General features: G+C 48.5%; 1 protein-coding gene across 1 annotated transcript; it reads right to left on the minus strand.

Moving 5' to 3' along the window:
• Positions 1-596: 596 nt before the first annotated feature.
• Positions 597-14,093, minus strand: LOC119376750 (pleckstrin homology-like domain family B member 1). The gene is given in 8 exon segments (XM_049411478.1): positions 597-601; positions 658-696; positions 699-780; positions 8,753-8,818; positions 8,820-8,946; positions 8,948-9,006; positions 11,695-11,812; positions 14,032-14,093. Coding segments are annotated over 8 exon segments (558 nt in total).
• Between the last annotated feature and the right edge of the window lie 4,152 nt (positions 14,094-18,245).

Here is an 18,245-nt window from a genome sequence, read left to right on the forward strand (position 1 = left end):
CCTATTACGCTGGCTTTGGTAAGCACTTAGGCTGCCCATAACAGCTGCAGCACTTGGGCTGTTTACCAGCTCATAAATGTTGAATGTGAGGTGACCAAGAGCTAGTTCAAACCTTCATCAGCTGGCCAATAGTTGGTTTTTAGCAACAAAAATCCTTGTGCTGTGCCAACTGTTTGTGGAAAAGCACTATAAATATTCCCTGCAAACTTTTAGCAAATCCATAGCTACAACTGTGACCGTATTGTGAAGAATAATACTGCCCGACTTATGAATGAAAAGACAGAAAGATTGCTTAAGCATCTGCTCTTGAGCCAGTGTTATCCATAAGTCAAATAATTAATGAAGCATCATACAAAGGGGAGGCCTCTACTTCTGCTTTGTTACAGACCATTGTAGTTTCAAAACTTGGTTGTAAATTAGTGCCTATGGGCTTCGATTCGGATATGTGCTTGGTCTCTGCACTGTACAACTGACTATGCAAAAGGTGTACCTGTCTTCACGTACAACAGCTCAATCCACCTACCTGCCAAGGCCGTTGAGGTGAACAAGCTGTTCCGATCCTTGAACTTGTGCCTGGAGCGGCTGGCAGTGCGATGTCAGCCTCACTGAGGAATTCAAGGTAGCCTTCGCACCATGAAGATGACAACAACCCTATACGCATGGCCTCAGCTGTGGGTGCCATTAGGTGGAAGGTGCTTTATATGTCTTGACACAGAACGTCACACGTGGGTTTGGACTCTTGACAGAGTGCAGGTGGTCCACATAGACCTCTTCTATGGCCTGTGTTAAAAGAAAAGTCAGAAGAATAAAGGTGAAAACAATGTATGAAACATTGTGCAATGTAATATAAAAGCAGAGAGATTCTGACACAGATGCACAACAGAAAACAGATCCCTGTTGTGACTAAACGACAGCAACATCAACACATGAACTGAAGCTTACCTTACAATTTTGCATATAATGCGTAAGCCCTAGGCATTGGTGTAACAAAGCCTTATAGCGTTAGGCTGCTAAATGGTGTGTTCAAGAAAAGTGTGATAACTGAAACTACAGCCAACCGTGCCATAACAGGCACCCAATGTCAACATGCAGAGAGTTGTATTATGGTCCATAAAAGTGCACAATTTCAGTTGTGTTACCCGAGCGCAAGTGTGAAGCATTAATGTAATTATGGCATGCAATGCTCGACATGTAGCTTCATAAAACAAGTTTAGCAATAGTGACAAGAGAAAATTTCTATTATTCATATCAACAAGCAAGAATTTGCATGGCACATCAAAGACATTGAATATCACTCGCACGTGACCCAGGTGCTATACCAGTGATGTGATTATGCAGCACGTAAAGCTACAGTCACATGCATGTATATCTTTTCTGCTCCTTGAATTGCTTCAGTAAAGAAGTGAAAAACAAATGTGCCGGTGGGTACAAAACATGGCTGTGGTAAAAAAATAACTGTGGTAGTAACAGCACGTTGAGGTAACATATATACTATAGTGTATTCAATTTTAGTATGCAGCTACCTAATATGTCGCCAAAAAATCTCAGCTTCAGTCAAGAACCCAATGCTGCAGCCCGAGTATCACAGGGAGGCTGTCACTGCTACCATGCACAGTTGGCATCAACAGTTTATGGGGTACAGCATCTTGTGGTTTGCATTTACAGCCTCTGCTAGCATACATGAACAACACATCTGTTATACATTTTACTGATAAAAGTGGAGAAGGTTATAAACATTCTGCACTTTTGGTCCATCACAATCCTACTGCACTTGTGTGGTCCATCAAAAAATGGCGATGGATCACATCTAGCTGAGAGTTCACACAGGTTTACCTCGTGCGCGCTTACAACTTATGTGTGTTGTATCTGTTCCCAGTTAGGTCCAAATGGTGATGCACCGCAGCAATTATAAAAGTTCATATGAAAGTTATTTTGTACACTGTACATAGTTGTGCCGTGCATTTTTAATGCCTGAAACGCTGAGTCTGTGAGCGACACAAACAACAAACAAAGGGAGATCTTCAACTGCATGTCGACCAGGAAAAATTTCCACGGGGAAAAAAAGGAAAATATCCAGACCTCAAAGACAAGCTTATAGACTTTAAACAACCCTATGTAGACTATGCTTGTCAAGATAACGGCCCTTGAACTGACATGCCATCAAAGTGTATCCAGAACTGATATGAAAGCCAGCAAAGCTGGATCCCAGAAGGAAAGGAACTGCCAGAAAACTAAAGTTCCCATTGTTTGAAGGCCAATTGTACTTATCTCTCTGTTCTAATCGCCAACACAGGGGCATGCCACAGTTTTGTTTTACAAATACGGTACATCACATTCAAGTGTGTTTTTATTTCAAACTAGAAATTTGCGTGTGAGTTAGATTCAAGTAAATAAAGTAACAATGTAGCTCAGCCCCTCGTAAACAAGGCCAGTTTTATAGCACAGCTGTGTAGCACAAGTACTGTCTGTTTCAATCTAAGTCACGTTGTTGTAAATAAGCACTTTCTTGGATAAATGCTCGTGCCAAAGTACAGCGAGGTACAACTGATATGTACGATGGGGAGCCACTCAGGCATGTAATCGACGAGGCTGTCCAAAGTCCATGCACAAGTGCTGATGAGAGGAAGGATGTGCAGATACAAGTGAGTAGATAAGCAACTGCAGGTGATGTTAGTGTCTGCGTGCAGTGGAGTGGGCTCTCCTAGATCTCCCAGTAGCAGTAACAGCAGAAAACTATGATCTGGTATTTGCCAGTTTAAATCTGAGAAAGGGTGTCACTGGGAGCCAGTACCCAACAACTAGCTGTAGTGCCACTCCTGTGTTCGGTTTATACCATTTTCTTATTTACAGAAGTTCTCTTTCTACATGACTGCACACACACCTTGAGCAGTTGGGACATATTCCAATCTGACAAATTTGCCCAAACTGATTTTTTTTATCCAAAGGTATGGCAATTTTTCACGCAGCAAGTTAAGTTGATCACGCATGTAAAGACATTAACACTGGTAAAAGCAGCCACTATAACATAACACAGGCTCAATCATTAGGTGCATGGGTAGGATAAATATATTCACCTATCTATATACTGTGAAGAAGAAGATGCGCCTCCATCCAGCAGCATCGCCAACGCTCGGCTCGCTCGGCTCGTGTTTCGGATCGCCGCTGTGCCTCTGGACGCTTCTTCTCGCTTGCTTGCCGCTGACGACCATTACGTCTTTCAACGACCAAAAACCTCTTCACATTTGGTGGAGGGTGCTGTTCATCCCCGTCGCTACGCCCTGGAGCTGCGTAGCCGGACGCTACCGCCGATCATGACTGACCACGCAAACCCACCGGCGCCTTCGTCCCTGTCCGTCACCTGCACCGGGCTTCCTCGGCTCCGGGACCCAAAGGTCTTCAGCGGTGCAGATGAGACCGAGGGGAAGACTGGCTTGACCACTACGAACTGGTGAGCGCGCATAATAAGTGGGATGACCCCGACAAGCTAGGCTACGTCATATTTTATCTGACTGGCGTCGCCGAATTGTGGTACAACAACAAACAGAACATCCCCACATGGACCGTCTTCAACACGTCCTGCTCTGAAGTATTCGGTCGACCAGCTGTCCGCAAGCAGCGCGCAGAGCAACGCTTGCGCGTCCGCTCACAGACTGGAGAAAGCTTCACAAGCTATATTGAGGACGTCGTCGACCTTTGTCGACGTGTCAACGACACCATGCCCGAAGCTGACAGGATCAAACAAATCCTGAAGGGCATTGACGATGGCGCATTCCAAATGCTCTTGGCTAGGAATCCGGGCACAGTTTCAGAAGTCGTCAGCTTGTGTCAGAGCTACGACGAGTTGAAGAAGCAGCGCGCTCTGACTCGGCAGCCTCCACGGGGTGGCGAGTCGCTGTGCAGTCTCGACACCATGCCTGACCATTCGACGTTGCTTCAGCAGGCTCGAGACTTCGTCCGCGAGGAAGTTGCCCGCCAATTCCTTAATGCCTTTTACTCACGAGCCCACCACCCGCCTGCCAGCCCCGCTCCGCACTGTTATTTCGGAGGAGGTTGCCCACGCTGTTCCCCTTGCGCGCCGCGAGCCGCCTCCATCCAGCCCTGTTCACTACGCGCGTGCATCGGAGCCTGTGGCCGCTCCTGTCGCCTATGCGCAAGCCGTGCAGCCTGTAGCCGCGCCCCTCAGTATGCTGACGTTCTGCGTAGGCTTCCGCAACCACCTTACACTACGCACTCTCAGCCCACGCAACCGCCTGTCTATCCTTCCACTTGGGCAGCACCGACAATCGCCAATCCATGGAGGACGCTGATAATTGACCGATTTGCTACGCCTGCTACACTCCTGGACACGTCGCCCGCTATTGCCGCCGTCGCCCCAAACTTTCGGCGACCGTGCCCGCTCGTCGCAAGCCGGAAGCCAGCCCTTCCTCCAATACGTTCCTGGCCCATCACCGCGCGATGCCCCTACTCACCGCCCTGACTTCCAGCCGCAGCGCTCACCATCTCCTCGGCGGCGATCACCGTCCCCCATGCGTCGCCGGCCCGGACCCTCCGACCAGGAAAACTAAACGCCGCAGTTCAAGAGGCAAGAACTGCGCATCTCCGAACTGTCCAAGCCCTCACTTCCCCAAATAACGTGGTCGCCATAACTGTTGAAGGTGTTCGTACTTTTGCCCTTGTGGACACCGGCGCCGCCGTTTCTGTCATAGCCGCTAATCTCTGCCGTGTATTACGAAAGGTAACGACGCCGCTTTCGGGACTATCGCTCCACACCGCAAGCGCGCAGCAAGTGACGCCTCTCGCAGCCTGCACTGCAAGAGTGGTCATTGAAGGCAATCTGTACATCGTTGAGTTCATTGTCCTTTCTGCCTGTTCGCATGACGTCATCCTCGGGTGGGACTTCCTATCCCGCCATAATGCCGTCATCGACTGCGCACGCGCCGAAGTTGAGTTTTCCCCATTGTGTGACGCCCCATTACTTGACGCTCTTCATCAGCCGCCCAAGATGCTCGTTCGTGAGGATACCGACATTCCGCTGGCACTTTCGCACTGGTCCCTGTTTCCTGCAACGCCCACACCGACGCTACAGTCTTTTTCACGCCGTCCGATGTCTTCACGAGTCGTAGAGCTCTGCCGCTCCCTTTCGCAACGATTGACGTCGCCGCCGGCAGCAGCAATATATCGTCTTGAATCCGCTCTCTGCACCTGTCACGCTGCTTGCAGGCGAATGTCTCGGCCGCGTGGAAGATCTCGACTCTTCGTCTTTGGTTGACGTCCCGGATGACTGCTGCGACCCACCAAATGCCCTGTCGGCACTCGGGGAGTCCTCCAGTGATATTTTCCAGTGCCATCGCCGATACCCTCACCCCTGCCGAACACGCTGACCTACTTGCTCTTCTGCACGAGTTCCGGAATTCTTTCGATGTGTCGCAACCTCAACTGGGCCGCACGTCGCAAGTACAACATTACGTCGACACCGGTTTACACCAGCCGCTGCGTCAAAGACCATACCGCGTCTCCGCTGAAGAGCGCCGCGTCATTAACAACCAAGTCGAAGACATGCTTCGTAGAGACGTTATTCGACCATCGCACAGTCCCTGGGCGTCTCCTGTCGTACTGGTGCGTAAGAAAGATGGATCTATCCGGTTTTGCGTGGACTACCGTCGTTTGAATAAGATAACCGCAAGGACGTCTATCCTTTGCCGCGCATTGACGACGCCATTGACACCCTTCACGGAGCAGAATTCTTCTCGTCATGGACTTGCGGTCTGGCTATTGGCAAGTTCCTATGGCTGAAGCCGATCGCCAGAAGACTGCGTTTATTACACCTGATGGCCTATACGAGTTTAACGTCATGCCCTTTGGACTTTGTAACGCGCCTGCTACGTTTGAACGACTTATGGATAATACACTACGTGGTCTAAAGTGGTCTATGTGCCTGTGTTACCTCGACGATGTCGTGGTTTTCTCCCATGATTTCCCTACACACCTCCGTCGCCTCAGGCACGTTTTGACTTGTCTGACCAACGCTGGCCTTCAGCTTAACCTCAAGAAATGCCGCTTCGCTGCCCGGGAGCTCGTCATCTTAGGCCACATCGTGTCCAAACAGGGCGTATTACCTGACCCTGCAAAACTTCGTGCAGTCGCGGAATTCCCTAAGCCCACGACCATGAAGGAACTTCGAAGTTTTGTAGGTCTATGCTCCTATTTCCGGCGCTTTGTTCGCAATTTTGCATCCATCATGTCACCGTTAACCCAGCTTCTTCGCGGCGACGTGAACCTCTCCTCCTGGTCCTCTGCATGTCACGTAGCCTTCGCTACACTGCGCCGCCTGCTCATTCCCCACCTATCTTCGTCACTTCGATCCGACGGCTCCTACCGAAGTACACACAGACGCCAGCGGGGTCGGGCTTGGCGCTGTCCTCGCTCAACGAAAGCCCGGCTATTCCGAATACGTCGTCGCCTACGCTAGTCGCACGCTGACGAAAGCCGAAAAAATTACAGCGTGACTGAAAAAGAGTGTTTGGCTCTGGTGTGGGCGCTTGGAAAGTTCCGGCCGTACTTATACGGCCGCCCGTTCGATCTAGTAACCGATCACCACGCGCTTTGCTGGCTCGCCACGTTGAAGGACCCTTCTGGCCGCCTAGCGCGATGGGCACTTCGCATCCAGGAGTACGACATTCGCGTCGTATACCGCTGCGGACGCAAACACTCTGATGCTGACGCCCTCTCCGCTCACCTTTACCGCCAGATCCAGCGTGCGCAACCACATGCGTCCACCCCTTGTCATCTCTCGATCTCGACTCCATTGCCACCGAACAACGTCGTGACCCGTGGATCGCTTCTCTTCTTGATTATCTATGTGGAACATCCACCATTCCTGTATCTCGATCCCTCCGTCGTCAAGCTTCCCATTTCACCATCCGCGATCAACTGCTTCATCGCCGCAACTACGCTGCCGATGGCCGCCGATGGCTACTGGTCATTCCACGCAGCTTGCGATCACAAGTATGCGCCTCTCTTCACGACGATCCGCAATGTGGCCATGCCGGGGTGTTCAAGACATACGAGCGCCTTCGCCATCGCTATTACTGGCGCGGCATGTACAATTTTGTGCGGAAATTCGTGCAGTGCTGTCCTGACTGCCAACGACGCAAATCGACACCTTTACGTGCGACCGGCGCATTGCAGCCGCTTCCATGCCTGCCAAGCCATTTGATCGCGTCGGCGTTGACCTCTACGGTCCCCTTCCAATGACCGCAGATGGCAACCGGTGGATTATCGTGGCTGTCGACCACCTGACACGCTACGCCGAAACTGCCGCTTTGCCTAGCGCTACCGCTCGGGATGTCGCCTCTTTCATTTTACGTCACTTTATCCTTCGACATGGCCCCTCGAGAGCTCCTTAGTGACAGAGGCCGCGTTTTCTCTCCGAGGTCGTCGAAGCTCTGCTCTCGGAATGCCACGTCATTCATCGGACAACCACAGCATACCACCCGCAGACTAACGGGCTCACGGAACGGTTTAACCGCACCCTGGGTGATATGCTCTCGATGTACGTCGCATCTGACCATACCAACTGGGACCGTGTTCTCCCTTATGTAACATTCGCATACAACACCGCGATACAAACAACTACCGGATTTTCGCCTTTCTTTCTCCTTTACGGACGCGAGCCTTCACATACTATTGACACCCTACTTCCCTACCGTCCTGATGCTTCCGAGTGTCCACCTGTCTCCGAAGCTGCTCGACAAGCCGAAGAGTGCCGCCAGCTCGCCCGCACGTTTACCTCGCAAGAGCAGCAGCGACAGAAGAAAACCGCAGCACTTCACTTCCAGACCCTAGCTATGCCCCAGGGTCTCTCGTATGGCTCTCTGTCCCATACCAGACTCCGGGACTCTCCTCGAAGCTCGTTCCAAGGTACGAGGGCCCTTACACCATCTTGGAGAAAACCTCTCCAGTTAATTTCTTATCGAGCCAGTTTCTCGATCGGATGACATGCGCCGGCGTGGACGTGACATCGTCCATGTTTCCCGCCTCAAGCCGTACCGAGCCTCTACCTGAAATCTTAGGTCGCCAGGATGGCTCCTTTTCAGCGGGGGCGATGTGAAGAAGAGATGCGCCTCCATCCAGCAGCATCGCCAACGCTCGCTCGCTCGGCTCGTGTTTCGGATTGCCGCTGTGCCTCTGGACGCTTCTTCGCGCTTGCCGCTGACGACCATTACGTCTTTCAACGACCAATAACCTCTTCACAATACTAATGTTGATAGGTGAAATATACCAATTCCACCCTGTGCAACTGAAAGTCACTCTTCCTTTACCTTTTTTTCCTCCTGAAACTTTACTCAAACACCACACTAGAAAAGCTGATGTTCTACCTCCTGCTCACATTCTTGATAGATCAGACGGATCTCGTAAGGTGTTCTCCTACTGCATACCCGTGCCACCTCATTGGTACATGGAAGAATACAATAAATTTTACAATAATGTCCAGATTTTCCATAGCCCATTCATTTTACGTTATTCGAGCTTTGTCTTTGAGTTTTCAGATTTATTTAATCTCCTCAAAATGCCTCCATAAAATATATGTGCCATGTGCATCCATTCCTTCAATAATGCACCTCTATATAATTTGAATAACTGATAATGGCCGCTACTACAGGTGGCCAAGACTGACATGCTGTCACTTAATATCAGTCATGGTTGAATGAACTTGAACCACAATATTGCGTGCTGCATGCATCATCCGTACCTGAAATGGCACCACTTTCAGCTTGGTTTCAGTCTTGTCGCTGAAGTACATGAGGGCCCGCCGCGATGCGGTCAAAGACGAACCAGCGCTTCTTCCACGAGCGCCACTTGCCACCCAGCTTGTGCAGGTAGCCACGGCAGGATGATGATGTGAGCTGCACGTGTGGGCACAGCTCCACCTGGTGACCCGCAGACTACATGTTGTCGCAGGTCGCACTCGGCGCCGCGCACGGGCAGGTACCGTGTCAGTGGCCTCTGCACATCCACAACGGAGGAATGGAATGGGCTGCGTTTTAACGACTGAGACTGACACTGTTATCACGTTATACCAGTTCCTTCCAAGTAATTTTGCTGCTTTGTGCTAGTGAAAGGGTTTCACAGATGTGTGAGTGTTCCGATTTTAAGGACACATTCACGTGACACCCCATAATGTCACTGGTGGAACAGACCATGTAAGCACATGATATTTGAGCTTTATTGAAATAAGCATGTTACTACACAGCTGTAGCTGCACAATGCCGCAAGCTATATATCAGACTGAATTTCAACACCTGCAATCCCGAGTCAAATGAAGAGTCTGTTAGGCAGCAGCATGTGCTATCAGCATAAAGTAAATGCAAGACACTTTGAAACTACTCATATAGATATCGTTCTGTTTTCAGGTTAACGGTAACTGTAATGTGACTAATTGAAATTGTAACGTGTAGACTTTGGACAACTCCAGGCTTAGGGAAACCTGCTATAAAGTACCAGCCTATACACTAATTAAATGTAATGAGCATTCTGAGTAGTTATTTACTGTTTGCATTACATAATAATAATTTCCAAGGTTTAGGTGCCAATACCATGATATAATTATGAGGCATGCCGAGGTGGAAGGCTGTGGATAATTTTGACCATCTGGTGTTCTTTAACCTGCGCTGACATTGCACAGTGCGTGGGCCTCCGGTACTTCGTCTACTAGATATGCGACCGCCACACCAGAATCAAACCTGTGTCTTTCGGGCCAGGAGCCAAACACCATAAACACTGCACCACTGTGGCCACCTTGTTTGCATTTCAACTTAAGTTGATGGTACACTGCTCGATGGATGTACTCCAGATCCACATCTGGGAAATGCTTCAGAAATCCCAAGTTAATGAGGCTTTTCTTTATAGAGATAAAGTTGCAAGTTTGAGGGTACAGCTAGTAGTAGCTCATGCAGATGTATTTAAAAGGTTACAAGGACTACCTGGGCCGGTGACAGTACTTTTAGGGTTAAAGGAGGTATGACATGGATTTTAAAATTTTTCGGGTTGTTGCTCTAAATGAAAGCACGGGTGTCGAGAACCCTAAAAAGAGTGTCGTGGTGCCTGGGGATGCATTGCATATATTTTTAATACCGCTTCTTTCAACCAGCAGTTTCGGTTTCGGTTTCGAGAGGGCGGCTTCATAGTGACGTGTCAAGTCTGCCCGTGACGTCATTGGCAGACTGCAACCTATGAAATATGCACCTGCTATCCTTTGCTGTCAGTCGAACGTGGTTCATGATGAGTGAACTGTCGTCCAGTGCCTCCGACAGCGATTTCTGTGATTTAGGTGTATGCAGAACCCAGACTTCGCAAACCGAGTGAGCTGACTTGAAACGTCATAGGGCTCTCCATGCGGTGAAGCTGCCTTGCAGATGCTGGGAGATGAAAACTTTAAAATCAAACTTAAATATTTATACGTGTTTCCCGGATGCGGTGTGGGGGAGAGCGTTAACACTACATGCCAAGGAAACCAAAAACGTCCGTTTTGCTGCACTTCAAAATCGTGTCAGTACTCCTTTAAGTTCTGCATAAATTGTTCCCCTCATTGATCTGTTCTGCTCTTGTAAATCTTTGCCTCATTCAGGAATATGCAGAATGTGCACAACTGCGTACATTGATAGTGTCTGATAGAAATAATGACACTTAACATCTGTTGCATACATATTGAGGCATTCTGATTAGGTGTCTGTTTAAAATCTGATCAAAATGAGCAAAACATTCTAGCAAAAGTAGCTGGAAAACGAACGTCTGGGCGCTTGATCATGGCATAATGATACATATTGTAATGTTGCACGTTAACCTTTCTCTCGCAACGCTTTACACCAGGTAAAATCTGTCGTTGCAAAGTTGGCGTGCTTAATTATACTGCACATAACAGCTGAGCCTCCCTAGTTGCTGTTTTTTTATAGAGCTCAGGCAAGAGTCTAAACTTGTGGTTTCAACAAAACTCGCTCAAGGAATGAGAAGCTGTTCTACAGAATGCTTGCCCAAGATGCATGAAACAATATTTTATGGACATAATTAACTGCCATTTAAAGAATTTATAGATGGAAGGTGATACAATTGCTGCAAAACTGTCGTTATAGCCCTATTCGTGTTGATTCAAAGCCATTTCAGCTGCTCACTTCCGACACTCACATCTTATGCACATTGAAGGTATGCCACAGAGAAAAATAATTTCAGCTGAATTAGTAAAATACTTTTCTGCAATACAAATATTACACTCCCACCATGGTAGTGAACTGGACGTGAAGCCAGAAGGCATGATATGCATAAACAGCGCTTCCCCTCTATGCTAAAAATTAAATTGATTATCTGGAAATATCTGTGCAATGAAAAGTGTATGCTGACACAATATAAGAGTGTTCCTCATTCAATAATTGCGTTAACAGTGCTCAGTGGCCTTTCCTAGTGTGTGTTTCAGTGCTTAACTGATCAGCTCAGTGCTTCATTGATTAAAAACATGAAAACAACACAAAGAGTGCTCTGTGTGCCATTTGCATGGTCCCTGTCTCTTTATGCTTACCGGTTTCAATATGTCACTGTACAACTAGTTCGAGCCCAGCCTCTTAAAAACAAGTTGTTATGAATAATAATCCTGCCAAAATTACCTCTCGAAGTAAGTTCTGCCAAGTAAGTCAGCATGCCTACCTGAGCCTTCTGTTTTTCTCGTCGGCGTATCTCGTGATGGATGGCGTCATCACCTGAACGAGACACCAACCCTGACCGGTCCTCTGAATTCAGCTGCAAGTTGCGCTCATGGATGCACCTGCACAGGAAGGAAGACAGCTATTTTACCACTTGCTTGGCTTTCGAACTGTCTCTGTGCCATGGAAACTTATGAAAACGATATGCAATTCCAGAGTTGTTTCCAAGCAATGCTAAAAGACATACTAACATGAAATTTCCAAAACGTCATCTTTTACCCGTCAAATGGTAATCGAACCGCTGTCAAACACCTGACCACATTTTACAATTTACCACAGTAAAACTGCTTAGCCAAACAGTCTCATCAATAAAAACTGCTTAGCCAACAGCAAGCCCTTGCGAAATCATGCCACCAGGGTAGAAGAAAGCGTAGCAACCCAAATTAAGCGACTTCAGAGCAGTGGCTATCCTAAAGGAATGATTACACAAATTTGTGAAAAGCAGATAGGAGAACTAAACACGACCCTAGCATAGCTAGAGTACCTATAGATAAAAGCAAGGCCTGTCGTTTTGCCATACACAGTCTTTCACATAGAATGAGGAAAATCGCTGCGCGACACGATATTAACGTAATTTTCAGCTCCGCAAGCTGAAAGGCTTGTGCAAAAAGGTCAATACAGGTCAAATGACCCAAAAGCCAATTTGCGATGTTAAGCACAGAGACAGGTTCGTAGAGTGCACGAAAGGGGTGGTGTATAGATACCGTTATCGGTGGTAGGTTGTACGTCGGACAGACGGGACGATGCCTTAATCTAAGGCTAAGAGAGCATCGGTACGTTGCCAGCAGCTAGCAGCCGCTAGTAACTTAGCGGCACATTGCAAGAAATGTTCATGTAAAGCCTTCTTCGAAAGAACAGCTGTAGTAGCCCGCTCCGAAGATAAAACGGTCCGAGAAATTTTAGAGACATTGAAAATTATGGAGAAGGCGAGGAAGCTGTGTTAGTGCCCCTTCTATCGTCCTTACGGCGGCTGAGGTAGATTTTGCGAAAATTACAAGCTAATTTTGATTCGATCTTGCTTCTTCGAATCGCGTTCCCTCCTTACCCTCCTTTTTCAACCTTTTCCTTTCTTTCGTACCCCCCCGCGCTCATTATCGCCCTGCCCCGTTTGCCTTCTTATGAGCATCTGCGCATGCTCGTTTGACACGCCCCTTTCTTGGGGTTACGTTTTTCAGACAATAAACCAGTTGGTAGTTTGCGCTCGTTGCCTTATGTCCTGTACTTTTTCGTTTGTGTCGTTTGTGTTCACTAAGCGCACCTTTGAAGACAAACAGTCTCACTTCCAACATCCAGGAGCAATCTGTTCCTGCAATTGCCATGGTCAATATCAGAGCAGCCTGAAGAAATGTGTGAACACCACTTCTCTGCACTTAATCGTACAACGAAACGCTTGATTGCGCAAGCGCCGAGTGCACCGGTGCATCTCCGAAACGCCCCCACGACCTTCAAACACAAGACACTGAAGTGTAAACATGCGACTACTTTTCAACGTGGCCTGGCAACACACACGAGCGCGATGCCCGCCCATACTCGAAAAATAACGTGTAAGAGCCGTGACCGCGTTCACTAGGCGCAACGCGTCGCACTGCGGCGGGCTGCGCGCTGAGATTTCAAAGAGTAACACCATCAGCACTACTCAAGTTCTCGAATACCGCGCGCACCGCGGGCAACGAGTCACCCAAAAGTCGGGAGAGGAGGCCACACAGGACAATGCACGGAAAGCGGCAGCACGTCGTTTCACCGCGTAAAGTGGCCATCACACCCCCTCTTCTATCCCATAAATAACTTTCCCTGAGGTCTTATTTGCGTCGTTGGCAGCCAGCATGATAAGCAAGCGGCACCTACAACAGCGGTGAGTGTACCTCTCGAAATGCGTCCGGAATAAAAGGCGGTGCTCCGTAGCGTGCATCACCGAAAGGTACAAAACGTGCGGATCTCCGAACATGGCTCGGTACAACGCGAGAACAGCTGTTCAGCAATCATGGACCGCTAGACGACGAACTACGCTCACGCTGCAAAACGTCCGCGATGCCATCAACACACAACGAACACGTCGCTCAGCGTTACTGCCTCAGTTGATTGAAAGGGGCCGTTCGATGTGTGGCGCGGCTGGCGAGGTCGAAAGCGGGAGCGCTACCAACGCTACGCTACAGAACATACGCTACAGAAGACGCGATAAAGAGGCAGGAGGCGGCGTCGGCGGCGCGAAGCGAGTGCACGTTGCCATGGGACCAGAAGAGAAAGGAAGGACTCCTCCTCGCTTCTACCTGCTTCTACCCACGAGAACTCCGAGCGGGCGGCGGAGTCGCGATGCGTGGCGCCATCGGTGAACGCAGTCGTCATCTACGCGCTACTACGAAACTGGGGCCTCCGTGACGGCAGACAGAGCCCTCCGATCTCGGATACGAAGTAGCCGAACGCAATTTCTCAAAGGGCAGGTTAGGGTGTCGTTGCGTAGGGCTAAGTTGCCGGCCACCGCGGCTCCCATTGAGTTAATATACTGAGTATATTAACTCTATGGCGGCTTCTAACGCAAAGGTGGTTTCACAGTGGTATCTTCCGATAAATTGAAACCGCCATAGGAATAGCCGCAGATTTAACCCGGCACCATTTCATCCGCTTACCAACTCATTTAAGTACAGCTTCTTTCCTCATACAAATGAAAATAGAATTTACTACCAGGTGAAATTAAGTTGTTGCCTTTAGAGGAATTCTTGCATCAATTAACCTGATTCACACCGTGTGTAATAATAGCTGCTGTTTACTTATGTACATTCATTATCCCTGCAGTTGTTGCGGTGGATTTGTGTTGAAAAATGTTTTGATGTGTTTACAACGTATAAACCCACTGGTGCCCAATTGGGCTGCAGTAAGTATTAATAGAATAAATCAATAAATACAATTAAGAATTTCCCGTTTTACACGATAAACATATCACCGAACACGGTGGTCTAGTGGTTAAGGTGCTCGACTGCTGACCCGCAGGTCGCGGGATCGAATCCCTGCTGCGGCGGCCGAATTTTCGATGGAGCGAAAATGCTTGAGGGCCGTGTACTTAGATTTAGGTGCACGTGAAAGAACCCCAGGTGGCTGAAATTCCGGAGCCGTGCACTACGGCGTCTCTCATAATCATATGGTGGTTTCGGGACGTTAAACCCCAAGTTATTATTATTATCGATAAACATACTCTTTGGTCTAGCTCGTTAGGTTGATCATAACAATGGACTTTAAACAATGACAGGGCAGGACCAACTGAGGGAAGCTATAGGGGCCCAACTATGGGGCCCACGGAGAACGCTGATTTTCGCTCACGACCAACGACGCCCGAATTTCTGCGAAACGAGCTCTTTAACGCTATCGCGTTAAAATGTCTCATTCTACGAAGTTTACTGTCACTACTATGACTACTACTACGGCGCTACAAACACTACTACTAATACAACACTACTACTGCTGAAATGTTCAGCGCAATGCTTAGTTATTAAATGCGAAGCATTTCTTAGCGAACCTTTGGCACTTTGAGCGTTTCTATCTATCTATCATCTATCTATCTATCTATATCTATCTATCTATCTATCTATCTATCTATCTATCTATCCATCCATCCACATACGTCTGGGTGCTCTCATGACCGCCTCCTTAACTTGGTGTAGACCAAAATTTGCACGAGAGGGTGAGAGTGTTTGACGAATATGACTGTCGGGTCATAACATGAATAAAGTGAAAATCCTGTCGCGTACGTCGTCAAACCCTTTCCTCGAGACACGTGTGGCTCATACTCGTTCACCACGGGGCCGGTGTACGGGTATGCGCCACAGGTGATTGACAGTTTATATCTACCGAGGAACGGCGAGAACAGATATTCGAAAACTTTAATGCGAGAACGTTACGAAAAACCGAGATCGGCAGCGTTGACCTGACAAATGGAAAGATAAAGATTAGGAGACAGCAGGAATCAAACCCTAGCATCCTGCGTGGCAATCAGGTATTCTACCGCAGAGCCACGCCAGGGCTATAAACTGGTTTGGAAAAACGGTCTATGCAGGCGTAATGTCGGTGCAACGTCAACTGTAGTTGTGGTGCTGGCCATCTAATTTACAAACACGATACAGGTGTCATATCAACTTAACGTCTGTCGTTCCAGTTTTCTCCGCTTTTAAAGCAGTCTAATAAACATTACATTGGTATTCCTATGAGTCCGCAAGCTATATTGAAGCATTGCTCAACTCGGAGGAATACATTAACGAAAGTTACGTATGTGTCCGCATGATTGCACCATAATTGCACTTAGTTTCGATAATACTGACGTATGTATCTCTAGCGTGAGGGCTGACGTTACGTGGCACTATAAGTTAACCTTTAAACGCCACTGTTGTCGACGTGCCTGGTAAGCCCACGATGTGACACAATTACAAAAAACACGTCGATTCACCTGGTAACGCTTGGCTCAAAGCCATAAAATATAGCACAGAGGTACTCGCCGACTGCTTCGCATGAAACCGATTCCCACAACGGTGGGATCTGCCAAATTTTTATTTACTTCATGCCATGGGATCAGTCAACTTACTAATTTTGCTTGAACCGTCTTACGGGTCCCGCTTTATGACGGATCCGGTCAAGTCGCGCCCATTAGGCTTAGAAAAGAAGAAGAAAGCGGAAAACACACCTCGTGCTAACGTGACACTTCTTATTTTTCTATATCCCTAGACGACCGATGAATTCCTTTTCCTTCGCCTAAATTTCCGGTTTCATGGTCAATCCCCCGTAGGGTGAGCCAAAATTAAAGGACCAAGCAAGCATCGGGGAACAGCAATAAGAAGAAACTGAAGAGGGTGACAGTCGCTGCTGCCATAGCTGCCTGTAACGCCGTGCTGAGCCAATCCTGCCATCCCGTTTTCAGATGCTGGGTAAGATCTCGACAAGAGGCGTGAAACGTCACATGTATGATTTGTACAGAGAAACTATGACACCGTTCAGTGAACTCACTATCGGAACGAGCGCAACTTACACCGGGGGCCATGCCGCTGCGGTGTGGAATTACATCGCGAACGACGAAGTGACGTCACTGGTTAGCGACCGCAGTGCTGCTTTCAACTTATTGCTTCTGACTGCACAGAATGCGCGTTCCAATCAAAAACAACTTCTTGGCCTATAGTTGGCACTTGCTATGGGACATAATTGAAGCCCGTGTCATCGTCCTTGTGTTTTCTTTCGTATCGGCTTTGTGCGCGTCTTCATTGTGCTTATCGCGTTGCTTGTAACACACACAGGCACAGATAGAGAGATATGACGCGTTGGTAGTCTTTTTAAAGTAGGATATATACATATGAAAGGTGCATATTGCGCCACTGTGCCTTTACAGACTCAACGAAAGGACAACGTGGGAACAGAAAAGTAGTGATCCGGATGGACCGGAAGCAGCAGCAGCATGAAGTTACCACAACGAACAGCGAGCACTCGGTGACGCCCGGAAAAAGTTTTGTTGTCGGACTGGGCGTCACCACGGTCGTTTCGCTCAACTGTTTCTTATTGCGTGATGGTGGCCCGTAAGGCGTTCCTGCTGCCTTCCTTCGCCGTTGCAAGAGGCCAGCAAAGACGACCGGCCGCACCAGCGTGCGGGTTCTACTGGTTCTGGCAATGAGGCTAGAACGCCCAGCCATGTTCACGCTGCGGCTGAGCATCACACGTCTACGGCCTCGGGTGGCAGGGGGCCGCGCGAGGCCGCGGCGGCGGCCAACCCTCTGTTCAACCGCCAGCCGTCTGCGAGCGCCGGGACGCCTACCTAGGCGACACGCTGGAGCGCGAGAAGGACCCATGCGACGACTTCTACGGATACGTCTGTTCCCGGCAACGTGGCCGCATCGAGGCTCCCCTCCCTGTACAGGTCAGGATTCACAGAGGTCGCTTCTGCATGTTTGACTCACGGATGGCAGAGCGACATCCCCGTAGAGCGTTGGTCCCACATCGCACTCTGGACGTGTGAGAATTCTTTAAAAACGTGTAGGGTTTCCAGGGGCGTAGCCACAATTTTTTTCGGGGGGCTTCAACCAACCTTTATGTATAATCGTGCTTGTGTATGTGCTCGGTATGCAAAATTGAAAAGTTTTATTGTTCTTTTTCTTTTTGGGGGGGGGGAGGGGGGGATAGGGGGTATTCAATTATGCTTTTGAATGAATAATCGGGTAATGAGGCCTTGCCTGAACTTAAAGGCGATAACTATACGGATCGCCTATACCGTATAAATTATTAGATGCGTTTTCAGAACATGCCAACTTCAGGGCATAACTGTCGGTACTTTGTGGTAAACAACACTAAGTGTGCTGGAAACTGTTTGCTAAACGCTGCTGAATTTCAGTGCGCACTGAAGCGCTGAAATTAAAAAAAAAGATCCGTAGCACACCAAAATACGATAGTTTGATGTATTCAAGTGTTAGACGTTGAACCGAGCATTAAGATTACACGGTGCAATAACATGCGTGCACGTGCAGTCGCAGG

Source organism: Rhipicephalus sanguineus, unplaced genomic scaffold (assembly GCF_013339695.2).
Source record: "Rhipicephalus sanguineus isolate Rsan-2018 unplaced genomic scaffold, BIME_Rsan_1.4 Seq216, whole genome shotgun sequence".
NCBI classification, from domain to species: Eukaryota; Metazoa; Arthropoda; class Arachnida; order Ixodida; family Ixodidae; genus Rhipicephalus; species Rhipicephalus sanguineus.